At 37.3% G+C, this 22,123-nt stretch overlaps 1 protein-coding gene across 1 annotated transcript; it reads left to right on the top strand.

The window, feature by feature from the left end:
* The first annotated feature begins 1,182 nt into the window (after positions 1-1,182).
* On the top strand, positions 1,183-21,693 carry syt12 (synaptotagmin XII). The gene is made up of 8 exons (XM_087798035.1): positions 1,183-1,457; positions 9,436-9,496; positions 9,616-9,809; positions 10,510-10,920; positions 13,752-13,967; positions 15,421-15,541; positions 16,566-16,699; positions 18,400-21,693. Exons 2-8 carry the CDS (start codon positions 9,451-9,453, stop codon positions 18,571-18,573), a joined length of 1,296 nt encoding a protein of 431 aa, XP_087654161.1. The 5' UTR covers positions 1,183-1,457; positions 9,436-9,450; the 3' UTR covers positions 18,574-21,693.
* Positions 21,694-22,123: the final 430 nt, after the last annotated feature.

Here is a 22,123-nt window from a genome sequence, read left to right as displayed (position 1 = left end):
GGTGAGTTGCAGCAAGACCTGCCTTCTTCCCTCGAGTAGCTCCCTGTGATTGGTGGAGATGGCAGCAGAAGGCTTCAAGCAGCAGGTCTCTGATTGCTCGCTCAAACTCGTGGCAGTAATCTCACTCCATAGATTTCAGTCTGGCTTCCGCAAACGTCACTTTACGGAGACTGAAAGAAATAAAAATATTGAGAAAAATAAAACACAATTTAAAACGGTAGAAATAAAAATTAAATACGATGGAAAGCTTGATCTGCTGTTGTTTTATAGTGAGAAAAAAAGTAAAAGTATTATTCCTCCGGTTGTAGCAAATATTTCTACCCAAGATATGAATATAAATAAATCAAATAAAACACTCTCAGCGATATTTATCAGATACATTGAACAGAAATAAAAATATTATTTGTTAAACGAAGATTAATCACATTTATAACATTTTCATTGATTTTTAAAATGAATACAATTTCACAAAAGGTTTTAATATGATGTGTGGTTTAGCAGAGAGCGACACCTGGTGGACTAGAACATTGTAACATTGTTTCATGAAGCTTCATCTACTACAAGTGTCTACAACAGACCTGGGAAAAGTGCGGCCCGGGTGCCACATGCGGCCCTTTGACTGTATTCATGCGGCCCTTGTGATGTCAAAGTAAGATCATGTATAAATGCTTCTAATGCATTAACAAATGTATTTTAGATTTATTATTTTTTTTGTGTATATATTAATCCCTCTAAACAGTTTTTTCAAGTTAATTGAAGAAAGGTCCTGAAAAAAACTCATCTATACAAGAATAAAATTGCAGCTTATTTAGCTTAAATAAATGTCAGGGCTTAATGATGCATGTCCATTTTTTTTTGCTTGACGGCCCCTAACAACATTCACAGAATTTAATGTGGCCCTTGAAGAATTTTAATTGCCCACCCCTGGTCTACACTGAATTAAAAATGCAGGAAAATCATGGTCTGACTTGGGATGATCTCCTTGGCAGATGTATGTTCTCCCAGAGTGCTTTTATTGACATTTAATTCATGGTTTTGTGAAGAATTGTTTCAATGTTTTCTCTTGAATTCGTGTCACTTTATCAACAATGTACTGAAATATAAATGTACTGGGGAGGTGTAAGGGAGGAGGGGGTATGAAGGTGCTCTGCAGGGGAGGGACTTTCTCCCGCAGTCCTCGTGTGGAGGAACATCTGCAGCCTCCTGCAGAAATGCTTCTGCCCGCGTCTCCTCAGACGAACCTCCCTCTTCATCGCCATCATCATCACCATCATCATCATCATCATCATCCTCGTCTCCCTCCGTCCGTGTGAGCGGGACCCTGAGCTGCGTCTCCCCCGCCTCTGCTGCTCCTCCTCCGGGCTCCACGGTCGGACCTGCGCGGCGTCACTGGATGGAAGATCCTCGAGTGAAGGAGTTCTTCTGCTCCTGAGACTTCGCTGCAGCAAACACTCGAGGTGAGGCTTCTTCATAGTCTGATGCGCGACATTTACTCGTCACTTCTTCGGTCAGTGAACGCAGCACTGGTGTCGTCACACGAGGTTGTGTTCAGGAACTCTTCAGCTGCAGAGCTCTGGAGGACCAGCAGCTGTAAGGAGTAAAAAAAACTAGAATAGAATTTACTTGAACGATGATTTTACTGCAAACAAACGTGAGAGAAATACATCACGTGTTTTGTACCATTTTAGTATCGTATCCGGAGTAAACCTGGAATAACATTTCGAGCAGGATTTCAACAGAATTGATGTAAAATTGATCAAAACTGTTGTGAGTTTTCTAATACATGTTTGAATGCAATCATTGTTATAGATTATAAATTCAATTCTGATGAAAACTTACATAAAACTATCAACATGTTGATTTAAAATTTTACATTTTCATTTAAACCACATTTAGTCATTAAAATCACTTAATACTGTACAATTTGTTCTTTAAAAGTATTTATCCCTTGTACCTACAGTAGTTATGGACGATTAACTAATCCATTTGTATTCTTCTTATATTTTCTAATTGCTTTTATTTTGACCCAGCTGGAGCTTTTATCTGGTTTGTAAACAAATGTACACAAATAAAATTTGACTTAAGTAAATCAAAGATTAATGAGATTGCTATTGTTATATTCTGACACTAGGGGGAGACAGAAACACTAAATACATTCGTGGATCAGGCCTTTACAGTTGTTTTTACGTCTAACTGTAATATATGTTTTTTTTTTCTTATAATCGTGTGATGTGTTTGGAAATTATTTGAAAATATTTCAGTAAAAATTGTAGAAAAATCAAGATATTGTTATAATTACCATCTTAATCCATCAGCATTTTGAAGGATCATTTATAATATGTGTAAAGTCACTGCTGTCACTGATATTTCAAATTATGAAAAAAGTGAAAGTGAGTGTCTTGGCAGAGGTGTGCACCTCCAGAGTGCTATCTTAATGGAGGGGGAACTCATGTTTCATGGTTGTTTCCAAACTAATGTTGAAGAACTAGAACCAACACAGACCAGGTTTTGAATTTATACTGAACTCTTATTTACACTTATAGATGCAGATTCTGTTGTCCAGAAACATGTACACACATACACACATGTACACACATACATGTACACGCACACACACAAACACGCACATGTACACACACATACACACACTGACACAAACGGACACCCATACCCAAGCACATATGTGGACACACACATACATGTACCCACACACACACACACGTACACACCTACCTACCCACACATCATGTACACATACACACATGTACACACACACATGTACACACGCAAATGTACACGCACACACAAACACACGTACACGCACTAGTACACACACACGCACATGTACACACACAGACACACACTTACACACACACGAACATGTATACACACACAAGTACACGCACTTGTACACACACACTGACACACATGGACACACATACACACACGCGTACACTTAGTACACACACACACACTCGTGTCTGTGTTAGCAACCTCGCAGTGCAGCAGGCTAGCAGGTCGTAAAGAGCAGAGCATCATGGGACGTGTGATCTTTACGAGTCTCATCAGACACGAGTGTGACTCGATCACGTAAAAGATAAAAATGAGATCAAACCTGGTTTCAAGTCTTAGTTCTTTTTCTTCAAAGAGACGAGACTTTTATGAACATTTTACGTTAATTTTGCAAAACCTTTTTTAAATTATTTTTTTTAATTACACGAATAACCGTGAAACAAGGTCACATGATCATATTTCTTTCTTCAACTGTAGTTTCTTCTTGAGGAGTCGTTCAGACTCGGAGAAGAACCAGAGGCTCCATCAGTTTACAGAGGGTTTGATGTGTCGATGAAGCTTCATGAAACAGTGTCATATCTTTATAGATCAGTAGGCGGCGCCATCCGTTTAAACGTGATGTGAGGTTTCAACGGAATAATAACAGATTATAGATCAAAGAGCGACATCTAGTGGAAGATAACGACACTGTTTCATGAAGCTTCGTCGACACATCTCTGACACGTCGTCAAACAAACGTGAAATCATGACCTCAGTCAGGAAACAACTTTTATAACGATTATTTGTTACTATTTGAATTGCAACATTTTCTTTTCGCAGGTAAACAAAAGTAACAAAAAACAAACGTTTTTTATTGTCAAATGTTATTTAAAAACAAAATCTTTACATTGACTGAGAATCTATAACTAAATGTATTTAAATACAATAATAACTAGAACTAACTGAAAATTCCTTTTTGATAATTATCAAGTTTTATATTCTCTTCTCAAACCTTCTTAACTGACAAGTAAACATCAATATCTTTAGTCGACAAACGTTGATCGGACGAAACTTTTCTGATCGAAGTCTGTTCCGAACACGTCGTCGCGCACCAGGAAAAACGATGTTGTTTGGACACGATCAAAGTGTGTCGTTGTGTATTTACTGAGCGCCTGCAGGAGAAATTCTGGCTCTGATCGACGAGCAGACGTTTAAAATAGAAGAAACCGCTGACGATGCAGTTTTTCATTCTGCTGCCATCGAAACTTTATCTTCGGATCTTTGGCGAGAAGCCAGTGACTCGTTTAACAAATGATTTCAGGAGCTTTTATCCGCGATCATGTTTTTTTTTTGTTGCTTCATCTTAATAACACAAAGTGCAACTTGTCATAAAATAAATCGACTAGTTTTGGGAACAAACTTCTCAAAACTTTCTTTCATCCTTTAGGGAAACAATTTACCTTCTTTTGTGCTTCGATGTGTTTCCTGCCGCTTTATCGTCTGAGTTTGTTCTTGTAGATCAGGGTTTAAACTCAACCGGCCGGGGTCACCAGAGGTCACCAGGGTCAACTCTTCCTGGTTTCATGCTGGGCGTCTTTTTTATTAATTTTTCTTTTTTTTTTAACGTGTTTGATCAAATTGTGATTTAAAAAGTGAATTCATTCATTCATTCATCTTTACTGCTTCATTTAGTTTTCAGCTTTTTTCAAATCAATAAAAATGTTATAAAATCTTAATCCTCATCTTCAAACTTCCAAAAATGTACGGCACACTACCAACTGAGCTAACCTACCTCACGAATAATTGTGAATATTTACTATTAAGTACTAAAATCATGATGTTCATCCACAAAATCCCATTAAAAACCGGCGCGTCTGCGTTGCATATGCGGCGTATTTGATCTATGGAAATGTGACGTCACAGGTCGGCTTTTCAAAAAGCGGATAGACCGGATATGAGATTCGGACCAAGATTATAATCAGAACGTGAATCAATGAAATATAGTTAATCAGTTCTAAAAACATACAAAATTATCATTGTTGATGATTAAAACTATGATCATTTAAAACTAAAATAAATAAAAGATAAAACGATCTCTGTAGAAGGATTTCGTGGTCAACAGGGTCAAATGCAGCACTGAGATCTAGAAGAACTGAAACATGGCCCTGATCAGAGGCCATTAGCAGGTCTTTACTAACTTTTATCAGGACGGTCTCTGTTCTGTGGTGTTCCCTAAAGCCAGACTAAAACACCTCAAATGATCATTGTCATGGACATATTTACAGCTGACTCGTAACCACTTTCTCCAGAATCTTTGAAATGAAGACACGATTAGAGATAGACCTGAGAGAACCTGACACTAGACATTATACTGAGCACTGAGCGAATTGTTTCCATAAACTTGGTTACGGCACTTTCAGACGGACATCTTTTGAGCTCCTGCTCTGTAGACTCGGGTCATTTAAGATAAAATCAAAAGTTATTAATCGATGGTCAGAAAGAAGTGAATTCTGAGGAGAGACAATAACATTTTTAATTTCAAGTCCGTACGCTAGGACAAGATCTAATGTGTGCTTAAAACAGTGAGTCGGTTCATGAACATACTGAGAGAAACCAAATGACTCCAGGATAGAGTTAAACGTGTTTTAGAGTGTTGAGGGGCATTAAAGTTAGTGAGGCTGGTGTTGATTCATTTAAAGATACATAGTCATCTATAGACAGCCAGGTTTAGGTTTAGCACAATAAGTCAATGGTTTTATCTGAAATGAGTTCATAAATTAGTGCAGCTTTTGAGGACAGGGATCGGATATTCAATAATCCACACTTAATTCTCCTTTAACAATTCTTCTACTGCGGACATTTCTTCTTGGTTTTATTAAACGGGGCAGATTCACCCTGTCTATGTGGTTAAAAGCAAGTTTTTGTGGGAGAAGAGTGTGTAAGACTACAGTTCTGGCTTCTGTTCTGTGCTGAGTTTTTTTACTCTCTGATCTGATCATGATGTTTTTCGGCGCCGAAAAATGTCTGCATTGATTGTGAATATGAAGTCGATATATTTCTTGAAGTTTCTTCATGTGGAGAATTAACTTTCTATTAGTCTTTTCTTGTGAAGTTGAATCTCTACTTGATATTGTGCAAAGATAAATGGATGGATGGATTGATGGATGGATGAAGGGATGGATGGATGGATGGATGGATGGATGGATGGATGGATGGATGGATGGATGGATGGATGGATGGATGGATGGATGGATGGATGGATGGATGGATGGATGGATGGATGGATGGATGTATTTATAAATGGATGATATGATGGATGGATGGATGGATGGATGGATGGATGGATGGATGGATGGATGGATGGATGGATGGATGGATGGATGGATGGATGGATGGATGGATGGATGGATGGATGGATGGATGGATGGATTTATACATGGATGATACGATGGATGGATGGATAGATGGAGGGATGGAGGGATGGAAGGCTGGATAGATGGATGGATGGATTGATGGATGGATTTATTTATAAATGGATGAAAGGATGGATGGATGATGGAAGGATTGATTCACATGATGACGATCAGTAAATATTTGATCTTCTTCTGAGAACATTATTCTCTGAAGAGATTATGGAAAAGACGAGATGATTTGAAGCAGTTTAGCTTCAGCCGTTGTCAAGTCTGACACGACACACAAATCCTGTGATTGACGACGTGTGTGTTTGTTGCCGCATGGTCGTGAACTAAAGTTCTCTTCTTCTTCTTCTTCTTCTTCTTCTTCTTCTTCTTCTGCGAGCGATGGATGATCCCGCAGGAGGTGAAGCTGCTTCTCCGTGAGGTCCTTTTACTCCTGAGCCAGCACTTCATTTGATTATGAGTCGTTGAGCCTGATTAAAGCAAAGTTGATTGATCGCGGGAGTGAGAAAAAGAGTGAGACGAGTGCTGCTCTCGCTCTCCTCCGGTTTCCCTGCGTCCGATCGATACCTCCTCGTTCCTGATTCCTTCTTCCTTCTGTCGTTACCTAAGAGTGACATCACTTATTTAAACTGATGACATCATCATCGTCGACGAACAAACAAATCTTTCTTTAAACTCGAAATCTTTTTCAATCTTTCAGTCGTTCAGATGTTTCATAGATTTTCTCAACCGAGAGTCACAGAGTTGTTCGAGTGTCTGGAACCTTCTCACACGTTCAGTCATCCAGAGAAGAAGGAAATGTTTTTTGCCCTTTATGGTCTTCTTACCTGCTCTCTAGTGATGTGTGGATGAAGCTTCGTGAAACAGTGTCATTATTACTCACCGATGATAAAGTTCTTGTAAGTGTTCCTTCAGTCGTGACTTCCTTCACTGGTATTTTCTACCAGATACCATAAAGGTCTAGTTTGAGTCGAGGGATCAATTAACTTTTGTTCTTCGAATCTGCGGCGCCTCGGGATCTTCTTATCAAAGATTCAGTGGAATTAAAGGTTCATAATTATAATTCGTTCCACGGCATCGAAGGTGATCACAGGTTTAAATAGAAAATGTGTTTAAAGTAATAGATCATAGATCAGAGAGTGACATCTAGTGGACTCTGAAGATAATGACGATGTTTCATGAAGCTTCACCAACAGATCTTGTCCTTCTTTCCTCAACTGATCTGGTTCAACTGATCTGGTTCAACTGATCTGGTTCAACTGATCTGGTTCAACTGATCTGGTTTAACTGATCTGGTTCAACTGATCTGGTTTAACTGATCTGGTTCAACTGATCTGGTTTAACTGATCTGGTTCAACTGATCTGGTTTAACTTATCTGGTTTAACTGATCTGGTTCAACTGATCTGGTTCAACTGATCTGGTTTAACTGATCTGGTTCAACTGATCTGGTTCAACTGATCTGGTTCAACTGATCTGGTTTAACTGATCTGGTTTAACTGATCTGGTTCAACTGATCTGGTTTAACTGATCTGGTTCAACTGATCTGGTTCAACTGATCTGGTTCAACTGATCTTGTTTAACTGATCTGGTTTAACTGATCTGGTTCAACTGATCTGGTTTAACTGATCTGGTTCAACTGATCTGGTGTAACTTATCTGGTTTAAATGATCTGGTTCAACTGATCTGGTTCAACTGATCTGGTTCAACTGATCTGGTTTCAACTGATTTGGTTTAACTGATCTGGTTTAACTGATCTGGTTTCAACTGATCTGGTTTCAACTGATCTGGTTCAACTGATCTGGTTTAACTGATCTGGTTCAACTGATCCGGTTTAACTGATCTGGTTCAACTGATCCGGTTCAACTGATCCGGTTCAACTGATCCGGTTCAACTGATCCGGTTTAACTGATCCGGTTTAACTGATCCGGTTCAACTGATCTGGTTCAGTGTGTTGTTTCTCGACTCGTCCTACTTCATCCTCCTCTCTCCTAATAGCAGCTCAGTGCGTGGACCCTGCAGTGCGTCAGTGGCTTTAATTGGCGTCAGCAGCCAATACACCCCCGACCACTGTTTCCTTTTATTATTAGATGTTTGCTCCAACACGCAGGAGGTGAGAATGACTCACGTCTGACGCGTCTCAGAGAAACTCTTGCACAAGTTGAGTCTGAAGAGAAAAAAAACAACATTCAGAATCAGGAAACTTTTATTGCTGCTTTATTACTTTAATTATTATTCATGATTCTCTACACATTTCTCCAGTTTTACAGACGAACAACAGTCTTTTTGAAGTCAAACGTTGCTAAATAAAGTGAAAACATTTTGCTCGGGTTTGTCGGATCATTTTCCAAACGTCCGTTTTGTCGCTTCCTGGTCTGATGATGGTTCAGAAACATCATTTAATCGACATATGAGAGAATAAAAGAGTTAAATATGTCCCGAGTAATTTACGGTAATGTTATCGCTAGTCCGCTAGTTAGCTAGCCTGTGCTAACGTTAGCATCAACTCGTTTTTTTGATGCGTTTTCCCAAAATGTAACCTCCTTTTTTAGCTTAAGCCATTTTCTCTTGTCCTTCTCCTTCTCAGAGAAGTGGAAACATGAGCCATATTTTGTTTCTGTTCAAACGTATTAGCGTTTTAGCGAAGGATCAGGGAGAAGCAGGAAGTGAGGTCGAGTGTTTTTCACGGATCAACGGTTTATGTGACCATCGTTATTTTAATAGCAGCAACAATATGATACTCTTTAGTTCGTCAACAAAATGAAAAAATTCGTAACAAAATTGAATATCTTTATGTGAATGATAACGTGATCGTCGTATACTTTGGAATACGGTTCAGCCAATCAGCAACGTCCTCAGAGAACCTGGACAGATTCTGCAGGAAAATCAAGTACATGAATTTTTATATTGACAATAAAAATAAAACAAACAAAAGTCAGCCAATCACGAAGCCTCATCAGACCAGGAAGTGACAGAAATGGCAGAGAAAAACTCAAAAATGGTACAAAATGTCCTCAGATCCTCATTTGAAATGTATTAAAAAAGCTTTTCTGCCTGTCACTTTATAATGTGACTAAATCACACTAAAAATGAACCATGACTTGTGTCCCTGAACGCCTCATGTGAACACAGAAGGACCATGAAATCAAAATGACTTGCAACTGCAAAATAAAAAGAGGATTTTAAACGCCTGATTATTCTCTTCACACTGTATGATATGTGTGTGTGTGTGTGTGTGTGTGACAGGCTGGCGGCTGCATCATGTCCTCGCCTCAGAGTGAGGAGATCCCAGGCTACCATCTGAGCGGTGAGTGAACATCTCTCCGACTCCGATACAGTTTCTAAATGAACGCTCGACACACTTTAAACTTCTGTTGGACCGTAAATGAATGTGTTCCACACATGATGACGATGTCGCTGTTTCAGTGGTGCGGAACCCGCCGGGCTGGGAGGTGACCATCTACCTGCTGGGCTTCTTCATCCTGCTGGGTGTTGCTGCTCTGAACATCTGGAAACTCTGGAAGTCTGGAGCTTTCCCTGCTCCGTCTCCCTTCCCCAACTTCGACTACAGATACCTGCAGGAGAAATATGGAACCTCCTTCTCCGAAGTCAGACAAAAGGTAGGACTTTCTCTCTGTGGAGTGTCGACGATGCTTCATGAAACCGTGTCATATGTTTCCACTAGTCACTCTGATCTTTAATCTATTGTTTTGAACAACTATCCTAATGACCCTTTTAAACTGAGGGCGCCACCTACTGACGTCTCAAAATATGACACTGTTTCATGAAGCTTCATCAAATTTCTCTCGATATATCCTGGTTCACCTTTCACAGTTTTGCTGTTATGAAGATGATGTATTTTACTCCCAGTACTTAACGTTTTCAAGTACTGGGAGTTTTTATATTTTATCAATCAGCAGGAACATAAAAGCTCTTTAATTCATGTGTTCACTCTGTTACAAGCATGTGATTTATTTGAACAGAAAATAAACTTCAACACTGCTCTAGTAGAAGAACTCACATTCAGTTCCTTAAAACTCTTCACTGGCTGCCAGATTCTATGTCTAGAAAGATCTTTACAAATAACTACTACTTACTTATTTAGTTACCTACCTTACCTTACAAACTTACCTTACTCATGGTGCCGACAAAACAGAAAACTCCCATGATGCCTTTCTACACACTGCTGAGTTTAAGGTGGAAATAAATGTTAAATTAATGGAGGCAGATGTAGTTTCAAAACATGACTCATGAACCAGGGACTTGTTTATATCAGAGTGATTTCTCATTTAGATTATTTTCCCCTGTTTCTTTTTGAAGCGAGTTGCCGCCAACAACCACCGGAGGAACTCCACCGTCTCCAGCAGGAAGCCCAGCCTGGCGGCGGCGACGGGCGAAACCCCCGACGTCTTCAGGGACATGGGCCACCTGGAGATGATGAGCAGGGAACTGGACCCGTCCGGCTCGGCCCAGCTCAACCGCTCCATCTCCACCGACTCGCTCAGCTCCGTCTCCTCCATCGCCAACAACTTCGGCCACGACTTCACCGTGGGTCAGCTGGAGGTCACTCTGGAGTTCGAGCCGTCCAGACACGCCGGGCGGGACTCGGGGGTCCTGCACATCACGCTGCACCAGGGCAAAGACCTGCTGGAGAAGGAAGAGGGGGATTTCCCTGGATGCTTCGTCCGGGTCTCTCTGGGACCTGAGGAGCTGAACGTTGGAATCACACGGGTATGAAAGTGAAAATATTTACAATTCAATATTTTAAGTCTTTTGAATTCAATATAAATGTTGGTATAATAGAGTCACCAGACATACAGAGCACTGAGCCACTGGATCGAAAGATTCCTCTGAGAGCAGGATGTGGTCACACAGGTCCATTTGAGATCCACTGACCAGAATCTTGACCTCCTGACTCTGGTGTGAGCTTCTGGTTAGAGATGGAAGATTATTTTAGTTTGAAATTATATTTTATTCATCTGAAGAGAGTGGAAAGAAAATCTCATTCTCAATCATCGTCATTATAATTATCATGATTATCATTATTATTATTATTATTATTATTATTATTATTATTATTATTATTATTGTTATTGTTATTGTTATTGTTATTGTTATTATTATTATTATTATTATTATTATAATTCTTATTTTTATCATTATCATTATTAATATTATTGTTATTGTTATTATTATTAACATAATTATCATTATCATCATCATTATTATTATTATTATTATTATTATTACAATCATTATTATTTTTATTATTATCATCATTATCATTATCATTATCATTATCATTATCATTATCATTATCATTATCAATATTATTATTATTATTATCATTATTAATATTATCATCATTATCATTCCTCGTCGACCAACAAGTGTTTTCTTGTGAGCGTGTTCTTCTCATCGATTGGCTGAGCTCGGCTGCACTAGTACAGGAAGCAGTTGGTGATGCAGCAGGGTTTTCACAGGAAATGCTGACATCAGCTCTTCTGCTGATCGTGCCAGATTTTCTCTTTCTGTTCCTCCTTCATCTCTTTGTGTCTCTTCATGCTGCAGCTCACTCCCCTCCCACCTGTCAATCACTCTCTAGTCTGCCTCCTTTCCTTTGCAGCATCTTCACTGATCTGCTGCTTTTAGTTTGATGATCTTTCTCTCAAACACACACACACATATACACACGCACACACACACCTATACACGCGCATACACACAAACACATACACACAAGCACATACTCACACACACACAAACACACGCACACACATATATACACACGCATACACACACACAAACATACACACACACACACACACATGCACACACACACACACACACACACATATACACACGCGCATACACACACACAAACACACACACACACACACACATTCACACATATATACACACGCATGCACACACATGCAAACACACACACATTTACACATATATATACACACGCATGACACACATGCAAACACACATAAACACACACACACAAATTCACACATATACACACGCATGCACACACATGCAAACCCACACACATACATACACACACACATTCACACATATATACACACACATGCAAACACACACACATTTAATTATTTAAATGTGACCTTCCCTACTTTAAGTGGACGATGTGTTAATAAAGTGAAAATATCTTTATTGACACTCTGGTTTTTGACGCTGCAAGTTTGTGTCAATGTTAATCTTGAAGTAGTTTTTTTTTATAATAAAGTTAAATTTTCAACAATATTTGAATAATTTGATTTAAAATTATCCTTTTCTTTGCTGCAGTAGTTTGACTCGTCTTCATTATTCGGGTCAAGGTAGAACCTTAGGAGAGATTATTGAGTAAAAAAGAAATAATTTCTGCAGTAAAAACACATCTTGTGCTGGAGTTCAAAGTTCATTTATTCAACACATTGATTTGAACACAAGAGGTCACTGTGTGAACACGTTATTGTCGTTACAAGAACTTCAAACCTCTGCTCAGTTTTTGTTCACATGTGTAGTTGGAAGAAAAACTATTTTCAAACTTGAGAGAAAGAAAGATTTCTCTCTCTATCCCTTGTTGCTTAGAAACGTCAACACACTTTTTTTTATGACTCGTCATCACTCACGAGCATGTGAAGGACATTTGTGTGTCTGTGGTTTTTTGTGTGTTGTAATGTATAATCGAACATTTAAATAGATTTAATGAATTAGGAAAAAACGTTTATCGTAAACACAACATTGTGTTTTTGTTTCATTATGGAATACAATAATAAAATTAAACAACACAAAAAATAAACAAAAGCATGAATCATTTTTGAATAATATCTGTGTTACTGACATATTTGTAGTTTTCAATTAAATGTTTAAAAAATACTAATTAATATAAAAAGGGGATTAAATATCTCAGATTTATTGACATCTTTTTTTTATTTTGGTTTGAAAACCAAAACTGGAAGTGAATGTGTGTCATCGAACTTTAAACATGAATTTCTTACTCTGAATTTTTACTGCATCAAAATGAAACTTTGAATTTGAAAAACCATCACAAAAAATATTCAATTCATATAATTAAATGTTAAAAAATTCATATTCACATTTACTTCCATAGAAAACAATTTTCCTGGGTGATCCGATAAGAACTGAGTTTCCTGACAATCCTGGTATTTTTTAAATGCATGTTAAATATTTTTCAGCCCAAAAATGTCATCAGAAATAAATGACACCAAAACTGGAAAAAACTTAAAGAACTTTCCGGTCTTGTTCCAGTCAGAACCGGTGCCATCATGGTACCAAGTATCAGTGACTATATCTACTCATGAAGTTTATTTAAATCACAAACAATTTTTTTAACTTTAACTTTATTAGGTAAGTTATTTTCATCTCAGTTACCTGTGTTTTTCATTTATCAAGCACATTCCAGTTTCACTCATATTGTTGACATAATCTCTGTCCCTTATCTTATCTTAAACCCTCTCTGTAGGTCGTCATAGCAACATGAACATGATCTTTGATTCTGAGCACCATGAGTTTGGTGTTTTATCTTCCAGGTGCAGACGAATGCGTTCACAGTGATCTTCGACGAGCGCTTCTCCGTTCCCATGAACGCTTCCTCCCTGGACGACGTCAGTTTACGCTTCTCTGGCTTCGGCATCGACACGGACGAGCGGAACATCAGCGCCGGCGTGGCGGAACTGAAACTGTCCGACGTGGACCTGACGGTCCGGGCCTTCAACGCCTGGCTCTACCTGCAGGACGTCAACAAGGTGAGTTTAACTTGACTTAACCTTGAAGGTCAACTAGTGATCAACTCTGGTGTCACGAGTGAATGTTCTTCTCTCCAAGATGCAGTAAGTCTCTCATCATGACCATGTTTTCAACGTATTAGTTTATGAAGTTGCTCTGAAATCTGGGCGAACGAGAGGTTACGAGAGTCCATAATGACGTAATAATGACTTCACTCCTCCTCCAGCCAGCTGTAATCACGCCTGCTTTGTTTATACAAAGAGTCCCCTGAAGGTGGAGACCATTGTTGACGCGCGGTGACAAACCTCCCTGTTTGACCAATCACAGCAGAGTGGGTGTGGTTATAGTGAACAAGATTTAATCTCCAGAACAACAAAGTGTTTCAGTGGGCGGAGCTTAAGATCATTTTCTAATGTCAATATTTTAATGAAAAGAGAGCTTTGTACAAACACACACTGATGATACAATAGAGTCACACATCACAACAACACACACACAATCTCATGATACAATAGAGTCACACATCACAAGAACACACACACACACTGATGATACAATAGAGTTACACGTCACAACAACACACAAACTGATACAATAGAGTAACACATCACAACAACACACACACACATTGATGATACAATAGAGTCACACATCACAACAACACACATTGATGATACAATAGAGTCACACATCACAACAACACACATTGATGATATAATAGGGTCACACATCACAACAACACACATTGATGATACAATAGAGTCACACATCACAACAACACACACACATTGATGATACAATAGAGTCACACATCACAAGAACACACACACACTGATGATACAATAGAGTTACACGTCACAACAACACACAAACTGATACAATAGAGTATCACATCACAACAACGCACACACATTGATGATACAATAGAGTCACACATCACAACAACACACATTGATGATACAATAGAGTCACACATCACAACAACACACATTGATGATACAATAGAGTCACACATCACAACAACACACACACATTGATGATACAATAGAGTCACACATCACAACAACCCACATTGATGATACAATAGAGTCACACATCACAACAACACACACACACATTGATGATACAATAGAGTCACACATCACAACAACACACACACATTGATGGTACAATAGAGTCACACATCACAACAACACACGTGCACACTTTAACACACACGCATATACACCTTTAACACACATGCACATACACACTTTGGTTGTTCATTTTGCTAAACACACATTGTTTTATTAATTGTTAATATTCTTATTATTGTTGTAATGTAATTACTTGAATTACTTGTTTGCATTGTGTGTTTAATCTAATATATATCTATCTTTCTGTTTCTACTGAGAACCTGTTGCTGTGACAACTTGAACTTCTCAACTGTGAGACAAAGGTTGTTCTGAAGTTAAGTTAAGTCGATCTCTGCAGGCCGTGGACGCTGTGGGAGAAATCCTTCTGTCTCTGAGCTACTTACCTACAGCCGAGCGCCTCACGGTGGTCGTGGCCAAATGTAAGAACCTGGTCTGGACCAACAGCAAGAACACTGCAGGTAAACATTGTGTTCAGATGAACAAGAGGAAAAACATATTTTCTTTAAACTGTTTATGACAATAATGTTGGTAGAAATTATTTGCATTGAACCTGAAACATAACATTAAAATTAAGTAAAATTACAGCAAAACAATATCAACTGAAAATAGTATATTTTCATAGTAATGAACAAACGTAACTGACAAAAGACAAACAACTGTACATCATGAATGATGATCATCCTCTGAACACTGTCATCAGTGAACAGAGAAGCAGATGAGCATGAATGCTCAGGGACTCATTCATTCCTCGTGCTTTTAGTTTCTATAATTTTGAGTTTGGGGGCAGGAGTGGAGTGAAAAGGACCAGTTTGGTGTTCTGATGGACACTAGATGTGGCTTTGTCCTGGACCTCCCAAAGTCCAAGACCAGCTCCTTGGTCTTCAAGTTCAGCTGCAAGTGGTTCCTCTCACTCCGGTCCACAAAGTCACGTGTCAGACTCCCGTACTTGTCCTACATACTGTGGTCTATCAGTGAGATAGTCCGAGATCCAGGAGACCAGACCAGGGTCCACATGCATCTTTATTCACGTACATGATGATACCACCTCCTCGACGCTTCCCGCAAGCGTGTGCGTCTCTTTCCGCTCTTACGGTGGTGGAATTACAGAATATAAAAATGAAGTAAAAGTAAATGAAAAGGAGTAAGTAAAATAAAATGCAAAAAATGTAAATGAAATAAAATACATTACAGTAGATGGTTTATTAAGTGTTTATCTTTTGATTATTTTCACTAGTTTACAAGTTTATTTTTTAGTTTATCAGTCAACCTGACTGAAACTTGACGTGGTAAGAATCACATGCTAATGTTGCTATAGATGTTTTTTCAAAATATAATGTATATATACTACCTATAATATAAAATGTATCGTTCTCTGTGTGTTCTTGTAACAAACACCTGTTGAGCTTGAGAAAGTCTGGATCGGTGGTTCTTGTTGTCCATCGATAAACAGTCAATTTCAACAAACTCTGTTCAAACTTACAGATCCTTTCGTCAAAGTTTATCTTCTGCAAGACGGAAAGAAGATCAGCAAGAAGAAAACCTCCACCAAGAGGGACGATACGAACCCGATATTCAACGAAGCCATGATCTTCTCCGTCCCTTCCCTCGTCCTGCAGGTACAGATACTGTCGAGTAATCAAATCGCCTTCAAATGATTTGTTTCGTATTAGAGAGTTGTCTCAGGGTCAAAGGTGGGTGGAGGTCATTGACCTTTGACCCTTGACCCTGAAGTGACACAAGGGTTAAAAGCACTGACCCCAATATTATTAAGTAAAGTATCTGAATAGAGTAAATCATTCACTCCCTTCATTTCCCGAAAGATTCTTCTCAAGGTAATAGTAAAGTATCAAAAAATCAATCTACCTTTTTTTAAAATACAGTAAAATCAATAATATTGTTATGAACGAGTATCTTCGAGAAATGTTTTTTTTATGTTTATATTTATTAGTTGATTTAAGCTGCTAATGTTATTTTTTGTAAAGTGGAAAAAGTCTAGTTTTCTGACCATGAGTAGATTTTTGTAAAACTGTATTATCCAACAATATAATGTCAAATACACGTTTTTAAAGTGCAGTAAATAGTTCCAAACTGCACAAACTGAAGCAGACGAGTGTCGACGATGATTCCAAAATACCCAACGATCTTATCATGTGTTTGTTTGATGAACAAGTCCATGGTTTGATATGAAGGCTTGAGTCTGTTGACAATTTGTTGGAAATAATTCAATATTTATTTTATCAAATTTCGAAATCGTGATCAGAACAACATGAATTTTTATTAACTTATTTTAATAATAAAATTCGGTTTAATAATATGTCAATCTTTTACATTTTCTTTAAGGCTGTATTCATTGTACTCTGTAATATTAATGGATAAAATTACTTGTATTTCAACACAATCATTCAGTGAAATAAATTAAAAATTAATCTGATGTTATTTATGTATTCATTGTTTTTACAGATTTTTTGTTTTAATAACTTTTTCTGTGGAAGAAACAACAACAAATACATGTTTTTAAATTGCAGTAAATAGTTTCAAACTGCACAAACTGAAGCAGACGAGTGTCGACGATGATTCCAAAATACCCAACGATCTTATCATGTGTTTGTTTGATGAACAAGTCCATGGTTTGATATGAAGCCTTGAGTCTGTTGACAATTTGTTGGAAATAATTCAATATTTATTTTATCAAATTGCAAAATCGTGATCAGATCAACATGAACTTTTATTTACTCTTTTAAAAAAAAAAGACATTTCCTTCTAGGCTGTATTCATAGTACTGTAATATTAATGTATATAATTACTTGTATTTCAACACAATCATTCAGGGAAATAAATCAAAAAGTAATCTGATGTTATTTATGTATTCATTGTTTTTACAGATTTTTTGTTTTAATAACCTTTTCTGTGGAAGAAACAACCCAAATATAAAAGGCTGAACTGAGATCAGATGAAGAAAATAAACATTTTGTATAAAATAATTCAGATAGAAAAAAAATAAAACAGCAATTAAAATATTTGTCAACTGCAGAAGTTGTGTCAATCAGCGAGAAATATTAGTATTTTTTTAATTTTTTTAATATCATGAGGCCAAAAGTTATTTACTTTTAGATTTGAGATGTAACTTTAAAGTTACAAATATACACAACATGTATTTACAACAGAAAATAATCTTCCAATATCATCACATGTCTTAAAACAAGCTTTTGAATTTCTTTAAAGGCAACTTTTCGTTCACTAGAACCACATGTGTTTCTTCGACGACCCCATAGATGATGAGTCATGCTGATGCAGAGTCTTGTGTAACCGTTGACAGGAGCTCTCGCTGAGGGTGACGGTCGCCGAGTCCACGGACGACGGGCGAGGGGAGAACCTGGGTCACGTGATCATCGGCCCCGAGGCCAGCGGGATGGGCATCACCCACTGGAACCAGATGCTGGCCACGCTGAGGAAGCCCGTGTCCATGTGGCACCCTCTGAGGAGGATCTGAGCCCCGCGGGTTCTGATCCGGGACCTGAACTCATGTGGGTGAGGAGGTTGCCGACTGGGTCACAGCGGTGACACCTTGTCAATCGAAGGTGTTTGATCCAGGTGTATTATCAATCGTTTTAAGTGGCAGCGTTCGATTCCCTCTGTAAACTGTAGACTCTGAGATCGTGACTCAAACAAGTCATTAGTTCAAGTCCAGATCTAGACATCGACGCGTTAACTGAAGAGTTAAAGAGCGTTGTTCTGCAACAGGAATATGAAACATGATCCATAAAGTTACCGGCTTTGTTTTTATATCAGACACAAAACACAAAGTTCAACTACCTTAACTGGTTTTATTGTGTCTCCTAAAATAATCTCCATCAAACCTTCTTTAAACTTCTTCTTCACTTCAACATCTCACGTGAACAAAACTGAACTTTATCATTTTTAAGCTCCGCTCAGATGTTGGTGATCTGGTCCCTCGAGACACTGGGAACCGTCACTGAACAGATCTGGTCATGACTGTTAGAAGAAGAAAAACATGATTTTAATGCTATATTTCATGTTTTCACTTCATTTATCTGATGATTAGTTTTGTCTAAATAAACACTATTGATGCTCAAAATTATAAGTCTCTGGTCTATTAAATAATATATTTATAAATTAAATAATTAATTAAACAATTATGGAAACATGGTTAAAATTGTTTTATATTATTCAAATTATTAGAAAAATCAACTTTATATACGTTTTTGGACAAATCTATAGTATCAGATTTATTATTAATTAATCATAATTTTGAGAAACTGTATTGCCAGTGTTGTAAGCACTAGAATTATTTGTGGTGGCAACATAACATAACATAAAAATAATAAACAAAAACAAAAGAAAACCCCTGAGTTATCATCATAATCTCAGGTTATACAACCTGGTGCGAAGCCCTCTAACCGCTTCTCTATTGGTTTACCGACGAGGCGGTGCCTTAGGGGTTAGAGGGCGAGCACCAAATGAAGTAGAACCAAATACATTTGAATTTAATTAACCAATATCCATAATCATGACGTCGGACATGTAGAAACAACATCATAAAAAACAATAAAATAACAGGTTTCACTATATTAGCAGGTCAATTATTGTGTAGACTTGACTGCAGGTTTAAAAAAACATTTTTTGTTTAATGTTTTGTGCCTTTTTGTGTGTTTTTAACTGTAATTTTGGGCCATTTTTAGTTCAATTTGAGTTCTTTTTTTGTTTCATTTATGTGATGATTTTTATTCCTGAAGCATCTGATATTGTACTAATATTGAGTCTCTTGCTCCGTCTGCACTCATACAAAAAGTAAATAAATGGAACAGAGAATATCTTGTGGCTTAACAGCTCCTCACACACTCAAAGTACATATTGTATAGTTTATTGTCATTGAAACATGTACAACGGAGTTTAGAAATATGTATTTTCCAAGATCATATTGATCATCACTTCTCTGGTAACACAGGTCGATGGGTTCCCGCATCTCAGCGTCCTCAGAACATCGTCTTTCACCTTCTTTTGTCGCTCAAACGTCTATCGATGTCGCTGGTGTGACGACGACCTTGTCGAAGCTTTTGTGAAACTATTTATCGTAACTTCGAGATAAAAAACCCAGGTCCTTCTTTCAGGTGAAGTGAGTAGCAGTCGTTACAGGGTGTCACAATTATCAATGCAACACTCGTGTACAGTGTAAATACCTGAACTAATACTTCATTCTTTTGTATTAGCATACCAGGGTTTATTTCAATGTAACCGTGAATATATTCAACGTTTTTATTGTTGTTGATCCATCATTTAGTGATCGATGTCTACTAAGTGGGATCAATATTGTGACGTTCACTGAACTTCTTAACAAGTCTCAGCTCTCTTGTGTTCGTGAAATTAAAACGATGAACGATAATTTATATTGTGAAGATATTTTTTTATTTGAACGTCAAACTTTTATTTCAGTCATATGTGTTGTAATTGTTGTTTAAAAGCATGGAGGAATCTTTCACGACGGATTTACCTTTGTTTACTACAACAAAAATTAACTTTTTATTTTACCTAAAAATTATGAAAAACATGAAGATTATATGCGTATTATGTCATTATAGGAATGTTAGCTCAGTGTGACTCTACATAGTTTATTTATTTGATCAATATTTTCTTTAAATCAGACAAAACAAAAAAATTGTTTCCTGCTTTAAACTTCTCTGTTGTGACTGAACCATGAAGTTTGGATTGAAAAGAGCTTCAGATGGGATAAGAAGTCATGTTTTTATAGTCATGTGTCGATGAAGCTGCATGAAACAGTGTCATATGTTTAGAGTACAGTAGGTGGCGCACTCAGTTTAAAAAAAAGATGTGAGGTTTCAATCGAATAGCTGGTCAAATTAATAGATTTAAATCAGAGCACGACATCTAGTGGACTCTGAAAATAATGACACTGTGTCATGAAACTTCGTCGTTCTTTTTTTTTTTAGTTCATGGCAAGAATTGGATTCTTTGAGTGACGTGTCTTCCTTTATACGGTTTCATTTGCACCTGTCAATCACTTTAAAAAACAAGTTGAGCATAATTTATAATTCATTATTGTTATTTTATCTGTTTTTTTGTTTGTTTTTCATTATTTCTGCACTTTATTACCTGGAGGTTTACATTTGGTATGGTGGTGATGTGTTGATGAAGCTTCATGAAACAGGATCATTATTTTCAAAACTCCTCGAAATCTATTATTTTGAACAACTATTCTATTGAAACCTTGCATCGTTTTGAAACCGATGGCGCCACCTACTGACGTCTAAAAACATGACACTGTTTCATGAAGCTTCATTAACACATCACCAGTGTGAGGCTTCGACTGCCTGAAGGATTAAAGATTAAATCAATCCTGAGACTAGTGAGTAATGATTTCAGGAATTTTAATCCTTAATAAAGTCACTCATTGTTAAAAACAACAGACCAGAATGATTCAAACAACAAAGCAATATTTTCATTTCACGTCAGTGTTTCCTCTTCTGAGCAGCTGATGTTGGACGTGCATGACGATGTTCCATGTGAATGTGCTTTATAAATACAGTGTATGTGTGAACGCTGTTTGAAATAAAAAACGATTCACACAAAAGTCTGATAACTTCTTTCAATGAAGGTCTTGAAGGTTGATGGAATTCATTGAGTTATTATTTAATAACATACTTTAATAAGAACACAGTCTTCATGAGATTAGATTCTTTGGGTTCATCGTTTGCTAATAAATATTAACCAACAACAGCTTTTTGAAATGATTTTGATATTTATGTTTATGTTTTAGAGACTGAGATGTTTGAAAACATTGTTATTGTTGTTGTTGTTTGATCATTTATAGCTATTATAGAACCTGTCAAGACATTTAGTTCTAAATCCTTGTTTTAAAATTAACATTTTTGCCCGGTTTTAAGGTTATGAATGCTATAATAAAATGAGGCAAGGTTTAATAAGTAATAGTATAAAATAAATTGGTGGGGAAATAAACAACTGTTGCTGTTGTTTAAAAGTGCTCTATAAATAAAGTTAAGTTG

This window comes from Callionymus lyra, chromosome 8 (genome assembly GCF_982586985.1).
Source record: "Callionymus lyra chromosome 8, fCalLyr1.hap1.1, whole genome shotgun sequence".
NCBI lineage: Eukaryota > Metazoa > Chordata > Actinopteri > Syngnathiformes > Callionymidae > Callionymus > Callionymus lyra.
This window is presented reverse-complemented; position numbering and strand designations above follow the sequence as displayed.